Source organism: Mchenga conophoros, linkage group LG4 (genome assembly GCF_057382185.1).
Source record: "Mchenga conophoros isolate Kocher_MC1m ecotype Shallow Benthic linkage group LG4, M_conophoros_male_GT1.1, whole genome shotgun sequence".
Taxonomy (NCBI): Eukaryota; Metazoa; Chordata; class Actinopteri; order Cichliformes; family Cichlidae; genus Mchenga; species Mchenga conophoros.
The window spans coordinates 39,009,686-39,018,958 of record NC_140529.1 but is presented as its reverse complement, the minus strand read 5'-3'; the positions used below and the strand labels follow the sequence as shown (position 1 = coordinate 39,018,958).

The 9,273-nt window shown below is 44.6% G+C and overlaps 1 protein-coding gene across 1 annotated transcript; it reads left to right on the top strand.

Moving 5' to 3' along the window:
* The first annotated feature begins 3,118 nt into the window (after positions 1-3,118).
* LOC146576817 (nucleoside diphosphate kinase B-like) lies at positions 3,119-8,473 on the top strand. Its single transcript, XM_085272351.1, has 5 exons — positions 3,119-3,214; positions 5,101-5,231; positions 6,290-6,391; positions 7,553-7,665; positions 8,278-8,473. Exons 2-5 carry the CDS (start codon positions 5,115-5,117, stop codon positions 8,393-8,395), a joined length of 450 nt encoding a protein of 149 aa, XP_085128477.1. The 5' UTR covers positions 3,119-3,214; positions 5,101-5,114; the 3' UTR covers positions 8,396-8,473.
* The last annotated feature ends 800 nt before the right edge of the window (positions 8,474-9,273 follow it).

The window sequence follows — 9,273 nt, the reverse complement described above, 5'->3', positions numbered from 1 at the left end:
GCTCACAGAGTGTTTCCCAGTCGGTCACCTCGAAACAGCCCTGTAGTTCCGCTATTGCCTCCTCTGACCACCTCCTGACAGTCCTGGTGGTCACAGGTTCCCTCCTCACAATTGGCACATAGCGGGGGGTGAGGTGAATCAGGTTATGATCTGACCTACCAAGTGGGGGGAGGGAGGAGGAGCTGTATGCATCCTTGACGTTAGCATACAGTAAGTCTAAAGTTTTCTCTCCCCTGGTGGGACAGTCCACATATTGTTTGAATGTTGGTAGTGTATTGTCCAGTGATACATGGTTGAAGTCACCCGAGATCACGATAAAGGCACTCGGGTGCTGAGTCTGTAGCCGAGCTATGGCAGAGTGGATAGAGTGGATTGTTACTGTTACTGTCTCTGAGCTGCTGGGAAACCTGAGCCTTGTAGATGATCCTGGTCTGGATGGAAACCAGCATGATAGGCCAGCTCCATCCTGTCACCCACACACGGTCGGAGGAGCTTGGAAAGAAGTGATTGGACGTCTTCACTATGGTTTCACCTCTGATGAGAGGTCTGCTCAAAACTTCAAAAAGCTCGGTCACTTTCTTTCCGAGCTGCTTAGACTAGCATGACCACAGCCGACACAGCACCTTTGTTTTTATATGTCGAATCCCTTCACGGTATTGATCGAGACCCATGCTGCACAAGGCTTTTAATTCAGATGATTTTTTATTCTTTTATAAATATTAAATTGAGGTGTAAGTTTCTGTTTCTGGCCTCACAGAGCAGCCAGCACCAGCACAGGATTTCAGAGAATATGACTTATTAGTGTAGAATAACCTCAAATGTCTGCAGTAGTAATACCACATTAATTATTAATGAAATACATATTTCTACTTATTTCTTACTTACTGAAGTATATTCAGTGTTTTTTTGCTGCTTCTTTGTTTTTTAAGTTGCACCGCATGCATATGAATACTGTGTCCTGGTTTTCTGATTAGCAACGATCACCTGACATTGAGCAGGTAACAGCTGGTTGAACAGCCACACTGATCATTTTACTGCAGCTGAAGGCATCTGGAGCGTTTTTAACTCTCAGGTCAGCCTGCCCTCTGGGGAAGATTTGAACCTGAAGTTAAGACAGACAGCAGTCCTGTGGGGATAGAGGGACTCTGTGGGTCAGTGAAAGCAAAGAAGAGGTCTCACAGCTGTGGCTCTGCAGCTCCAAGTGCATCACAGTATAAGAGCATTAGCAGGTGGAGTGTGTGCGTGATCAGGGGGTGTGTGTTTTCATTTCAGCTGATAGGATCCCTTTGTCCCCTCCTCAGGACTGTTGACCCGACCGCGTGCCCCTTGGGAGGAGGGTGATTTCCATCCCTGATTAGGATAAGGTTTATATTTAGGGTCAAATTGGGGGAAGGGTGAAGGTTGGAGCTTTGGATTAAAGACTCGTACAGAAGCGAGTGCGATTTCAGTTGTTATATAACAATCGCCCTCCCTTATGTAAGAATTGCACCTCTTCAACTTACAGAGCAGCAACGGAAAACAGCGTCGAGGAAAGGATAAAAGGAAACGGTATTATTACAAGTTCACAGATTTCTAACAGTCAGCATCCAGGGCTGCAGTTCCTTTAATGACCAGCAGAGGCTCCAGCAGTGAATGAACAGCACGGTTTATTCAATAAGACTTGACTTGTACGATCTACTGCAATATCAAGCGCCTTGAGCCAACTGTTGTTCTGATTTGGAGCTGTATAAATAAAACTGAAAAATTGAAATCAGACAAGACAGAGACAGAAAAGTGTTCAAGGAGCTCAGAGATCAGAAGGTTCAACACAGGCAGAAACAACAAACCCTAGATAACAGATATCACAGCGGGGATTTCAGCAAAGATGGCGGTTAATGACGTGCAGCGCTGGCGTTCAAGCACCTGGGAAGTGGGAAAAAAAGAGCTCAGTGCATCATGGGAATGCCCCAGCAGCCTACTGCGGTGTAACTCAGGGAGGATTCAGCCCTAACTGTGGGCTTCAGCAAAAAGGAAAGGCTGATCTTAGAAGCAGATGTCTGTCTGCTGAATCCAGACTGGGAGCTGGTTCCAGTCTGTGATGTGCTCGTTATATAAAACAAGTATAAATGAATTTAAAATGCTGCAGCTGCTTTAACCCTGACACACACCAAGAAGAGAGAGCACATTACTCTGATTCTCAGCTCCTTCCACTCACGTCCTGCTAAATATAGAGAAAAATGCAATGCCCCACTTTTTGTCTCTAAGTCTCTCGATGGTATGGGCCCAAAATATATCAGGGGTATGACTGCTGAGCTGGGTAGGTGTCTCAGATCCGCAGGGTCGGGTCAGCTTGTGGTGCGCAGAGTTCAAGCCAAACATGGTGAAATGGCTTTTAGCCATTAAACTGCTGCTGCTTGAATCAGCTCCACAGTCAGCACTGCTAACCTGAACATAACATATTTATGTTTATGTATTTATGTCAACATCTTTCTCTCTGCTTTTGTAACTGAGCCTCTGCTTGATGATCTACAATCACTGTTTGATGATTTTAGAGATAAAACTGTTAAATGTGCATGAAGACATTTTGTAGTTGCACACAATAAGATATTTTTAACCCCCCAAAAAGTGAATAAAGGAGGTCTTTTAAAGTGGAGAGTTTTTATTAAAGTTTGCAGTTTTAGAAGAATGTTTGCTGTTTGAGGACATTTTGGATGGTTGTGGAAAAGACACAGGTCCCCACAAAGACAGGTAAACAAAAACACATACACACATAAATATCTGTCAACAACTGACACAGATTTAGACCCACTGTGCACACACACACACACACGCACACGCACACGCACGCACACACACGCACACACACACACAGACACACACACACACACACACAGACACACGCACACACACGCACACACACACACACACACACACACACACACAGACACACACACACACACAGACACACGCACACACACACACGCACACACGCACACACACGCACACACACGCGCACACACACGCACGCACACACACACACACACACGCACGCACACACACACACGCACACACACGCACACACACACAGACACACACACATATATATATTTCTGGAGCCCCTCCCCCGCGGAGAAGCCTTTAAATAGAGCCGCTCTGTGGTGTTGTGGCCTTGGTGATCACATCCGCGCCGCCAGCAGATCGTCTCCACAAGTTCTTCTCCCATCCCAGAACCAAGGTAGCTATCAAACACAGACGCACACGTATGCAGCAGATCACATTTTTACTTCATGAGCAACTTTCTCCTAATATTAAAAAGATGTTTTACAAAACATTTTCAAACTCATACATTTGAGTTTTGGTATAAAATCAGTCAAAATATAAAATTTAAGCTTCCAGTTAAAATCTGATCCGCACAGAAACTTTACAGCTGATAAAAAATAATCCACTTTTATATGATATCTGCGCCTTCACAGACTAAATATGATAAAATTATTTAGTGACATCGTGTGTGGGATTCTCGTTTTGTTGGCTTCTTTTTGAAATGACTTCAGTCTTGCAAAACTTTGTAACTTTGCAGCCCGCTGCACTCTTGGTGTCACAGCTCTGCTAATGTGATATGAAGGTGCAATTAAAAACCAAAAAGTAATGGAATCAAATCAATGCTACTATAACTTGATTTTTTTTTAACTGGAACTTTCCAGACATGCCCACCGGGGACAGAACTTACAGAGTGTCTTTGACTTTAAACATAATGCTCTCCTCAGCCTCATATTATTCCCACAGGCAGAGAGACCACATCAGACAGATTTATGGTCAGCTGTTAGAAACTAGTGAATTTCTAACAGTAAAGTTTGAACTTGTCTTAAAAATGTTCAGTTTAATGAACTCAGTTTAGGGAAAACATGTCAAAGGAATAATGAATGTTTTAAAAATGTTTATTATGTCGCAAGTCTGCAGCAGAAATCTGCAGTTTAAATCTGGTAAAAAAATGAAGCGTTAAATTGGTGATGTAGGAGCAGCAAATGTTTTTTCTCTGACCGTCTCTACAGCTGTTTCCTTGTGCACGAACGAGCTGCGAAATCAGTGTTTCACAAACCAAAAACACGTTTTTTCATCAGAATTCTTGTTTTTAGTTTGACGGGCCTGTTGGAGGTTTTTGTAAATTTTCAGCAAATAAAATAATTTCTGCATATGGAGGCTGAACTTTTAAAACCTCAGAGCACATTACAATCATGACATCTTTAAAGCTGAAATTTTAGCCTCAGAGCTGTCAGATATCAGGGTCTCACTTAATTCACTGAAATCTCAGATTATCGTGGCCAAGTTTGTGCAGACAAGGACTATTTTTAAATATGCATATATGCACAATGAGAACATTTTCTGGAGGTATAAAAATGCTGAGAGCAGCTGTTCTCTAACAGCAGGCCGTCCCACCTGCTCTCAGTTGCTGTCGGCGTCACGCCAGCAGATTCCGGCGGGCAGTAAAATTAGCAGCGGGGCCTCCGGCATGCCGAGGCTTTGTCCAGAGTTATGAGCAGGCTCAGATTCGAGCGGCGGTTGCTACGGAGAAGAAGAAAATGTGGTCCAGGAAGCTCAGAGGCAGCTCTGGTTTCACATCAGGGGGAAATTTAATATCGGCAGCTCTCACTGAGCTGTGACTGAAGGAGACGATGTGATGAGATGTGTCAGGATAAAGCAGACACACCTGAGAGGGAGGAAGAGGAGGAGGAGACACTCACAGAGACAAAGATGAGACAAATGTGGTTTTCGGGGTAGATGGGTCGTTTCCCTCCTTCTGGCCGTGCTTCGTGTTCAGCTCAGCGGTGTCTCCTTCACACATCTCCAGCTTCTTTTTCATCCAAAAACACTTAAGCCTTCGGCCCTGCAGGCTCCTCCTCCTCTGCAGGAATCTAAACATGTTTAGGAAACTATCGATCAAATTTTACATTTGATCGAAAATTTAAAAAAATATATTATAAAACATTTCTTATTTATAAAATATATAAAATATTTCTGTATGGTTTAGTTTGAGGACACACTGTGTGCTGTCAAACAAACGCTCATCAAAGAACTCATCTCGTTTCCTGTGGGCTGACTGATCACTTCCTGTTTCCTGTGCAGCCTCCTAAGCAGACATGGAGCGTACCTTCATTGCCGTGAAGCCCGATGGCGTCCAGAGAGGACTGTGTGGCGAGATCATCAAGCGCTTTGAGCATAGAGGCTTCAGGCTGGTCGCCGCCAAATTCGTGCAGGTAAAAACGACGCCAGGCGCCACAACTCACATACAAACAACTGATCAGCACATACTGACCACCAGCAGGGGGCGTTTCTTCTCTGCTGCAGTTCATTTGTTCATAAAAGTGCAGCTGTCAGCTTTAAACTGAGGCTTTGAACCAGCTTCATCAGAACAGAGTTCCATTCATAATAATCCTTCTTTACCTCACACCAAGCCTCGTTGCAGCCGCTCATCATCTATGTCTGAAAGCTCCTCCCCCTTTAAGGCAGCTTTCTTGATTAGCAAAACTGGATTTGAGCAGCAGGTGGGTGGGGCTTCTATGCTCCCTCTATGACATCATACAGATCCCAGATTAGAAAAAACAGCATAAAGTGAGTGTTTAGAGCAGCCTGTTTTTGCAAAGCGAGCTCATTATTCGAGACTTCAGTTTGTTTAGTATGAAAGTCCGCACAGGAACAGGAAATACATGACAGGAAATAAGACGAGGGTCACTACCTTGAGTTGTTTTCCTGTATCCTACATGAAAATTCTGTAATTTCAGAATTTTGCTCATATGAAGCCACGCTCACGGATCTCTGATGATCTGCAGAGTCCAAGTGTTTGAGCCGGTACGGTGTAAATATTAGAGACGATGTAAAAGGCTGGAGCAAGCCAAGCAACATGGTGTGACAGGAGGTGTTCGATTAGAGGCGATGACAGGGGCTGAGTGCTTGGCGTTGTTGAAGTGAAGCCAGTCGTCTCGGTGGATTCATGATGAACATGCAATAAAACACCTGATACCCCCCTCCCCCTCCAGCCCCCTCCTCTTGGCAGTCCAAGTGTGGATAAAACATGGATGTAACCTCAGGTTTAAAAAAACTGGGGCTTGTTTCACCACTTGTGCTCATAAAGAGCTCGGATTGGATAGAAGCCTCATGCTCAGCTGATGAGTTTATGGTCTCAGTGTTGCTGCTTTCAGGCCTGACTGAATAAAACACAAAGTTCATTTTTAATACTGGTCCCGTCGTTGGGCCGTGGCCACCCAGTGACTGACTCGCCGATGAATGTGTAACTTCCTGTATTTGGTGTCTTCAGGCCTCTGAGGACCACATGAAGAAACACTACCTGGACCTGAAGGACATGCCTTTCTACGCTGGACTCTGCAAATACATGTCCTCTGGACCCGTCCTCGCCATGGTAACACACATACAAACACACTCAGCTCGCCTCTAGCGCCGCCATCACACACATATCTTTCTCGCTTTATCTCTTTCCATTGCCTCACTCGTCTCTCCATCTATTCACACCCTCTCGTGTTCAAGGCATCGTGCTCCGACCTCCACCGGACAAACATAGGAGACTTTAATCATCCAAGCTTTATTTAGCCTGACCTCGCACACGTTTGCAACCAAAAGGGGATAAAAACAAAACAGCAAACAGTTTGAGTTTGAGAGGAAATATGAGGCACCTAAAACTGCAGTTCCTCTGACATCCACTAGAGGCTGCAGCAGGGAGTCAGTCCCATTTTAAACGTTTACAGCAGAAATAAACACGTTTACATCCTGATACACAAACAGCTGTTGTTTTTTATAACTCACCTGTTTAAATTGTATTAAGGCTTAAATTTTGCATTATTAGGGGCGTGGCCTTTTTGAGTGACAGGTGGATGATGGCGACTTAGGTTTTAGGCTGTAGCTGCTAGCTGTCTGCTAGCTTCACCTCAACTGAACCTCTGGACCTTGTTTGTGCAGCTGGAGCCTTTTAATGATGTGATCTGACCATTAATATGGCTGCTGTGAGGTTAATGGATCTAATGGATCTACACTTTGGGTGCAATCGCCAAGAAGGCGCTATCAGCAGGGGCGCCACTAGGGGACACCACCCTCCCTCAAACAGATCATTATAGATTTCAAAATCTTATTTGGTTTTCATATGTATTTATTTTCAATAAAATCTACTTTAATAATCATTCTCTCTTTATTGACATATTTTTCATTAACCTATGTTTAAAATACAACTTTGTCAGTGGTCTTGAGACTTTTTGTCCAAAACTAGAAGACAGTGTTTACATTTTACTTCTATTCTGGGTGAGTTCAAGAGCGCCCCCTATAGAGCAGCAAGTCCACCGAGGAGGCAGTTCCTGACAATTTAGAATATTTAATTTGACGTGATGGTGACAGAAAACTGAAACTGGTGACATCACAGTGGTCTCGTCCATCTTTTAGATACAGTCTATGGATTACACTGGTTTGTTCTTCCTGTATCACTAAAGTAGAAAAGAACTAAAACTGTTCACCTTTCAACGTAAACATCAAAATTCAGTTCAGCTGTTTGTAAGTGTGTGTTTGTGCATTCCAGGTGTGGGAGGGTCAGAACATTGTGAAGCTGGCCAGGATGATGCTGGGTGAGACCAACCCCGCTGACTCCAAGCCCGGCAGCATCCGTGGTGATCTGTGCATCAACATCGGCAGGTGAGCAAGCGACCACAACATGACTGCCTCTGTTTTATAACACAACATCACGCAGAGCAGACGGACCCACACAACTCACAACACTGTTGTTTTTCAGCCAGTAATAACTCAGTGTAGTAAAGATTAGGATCTCAGTGGGATAAAAGTGTCTCCTCCCAGTCCTCCATCCCGGCTCCCCCCGGCCGTAGCATCATCAGTATCACTGTAACATATTTCACTTAGCCTTACTGGACACACACACCATGGTCGGGAGTCAAACCCCCGACCTGAAGGTCCAAAAGCAAGTAGTGTTACCACTGCATTGTCCAGCTGCTGTGTGTGTGTGTGTGTGTGTGTGTGTGTGTGTGTGTGCGCGCGTGTGCGTGCGCGTGTGTGTGTGTGTGTGTGCGCGTGTGTGTTAAGACATTAGAAAACTAAAACACTCACAAAATATTAATGAGATCTCTTAAATTCATAATATTTTAAAGTCTTAACAAAATGTGAAAAATTTTAACGCATTTTTGAAATGAGACATTTTCTATTAGCTGTCTGAAAGAACCCCTCCCCTCCCCCCACAAACCCTGAAATCATTGATCAGTTATTGATCCGCACCGATCACCTCCGTCTCCACAGGAACATCATCCACGGCAGCGACACCCTGGAGAACGCCAAGATGGAGGTCGACCTGTGGTTCAAGGCCGAGGAGTTTGTCACCTACACCCCATGCGCCCAGTCCTGGCTGTACGAGTAAACCGGCCCCTCCCTGCAGTCGATCGTCGATCAATCCACAACATGTAGCACTTATCAATAAAGTGTCATGTTAACAACAGTCTGGATGTTTCTGTGTTTCTCTGGGTGAACGCGGTTTCTACTGTTATCACCAGCAGCAGCAACCAAATCCCTCCGCCTCTGAAAATAGTGCCCATCGAATCCACTGTCTCATCGTGTTCATGTGATAAAAGGCAAGATGCTGCAACAGGTCAGCTCAGGTGCTGATTATTGTTATTAAGACTAAACAGATGTTTTTGTGGTTTCGAGCAGCGATGGCGGCTGATGGGCATCGTCACTGCTGCCAGATCCTCATGAGTGTAAGACGCCAACGGCACACCGGATTGGCAGTCCAGCCCTGCACTCGTCTGTTCATAAGTGGCCAGCTGGCATTGAGTTAGCTGTGCATCTATCAGATACCCTGTCTGTAGCTGTGAACCTCAAACTCATTCTGGTGTTTCTCTAGCTTTTATTTAAAGTTCTTCATCATTTTTCAAATGATGGATCTGACTTAGATCCATTAACACAGGCCTAAAACCAGCTGGGGATTCCCCAACCGCCTGGAGAGTGGTTACTGCAGGTTGCTTGGTTTTGTTGGGTTGCAAAGAGGTATGCAGGGGTGCACCAAAAACCTCTGTGACTGTGAAAGCAAAAGGACATAGTATTTCTGTTGGGGACTATTTTCAGCAGCAGTTTGATACTGGTTTGAGTTATTACAAGGGAAAATTAAAAAACAAAAACTGTGGTCTGTGCTGACATACTGTATAAGTAAAGTGGAATCTGATTAGCTTGAGTCATCAACACCAAACAGCTGGTAGCCAAAACACCAAGTATGACCTCTACTCGACTTCAGAGGGCGGA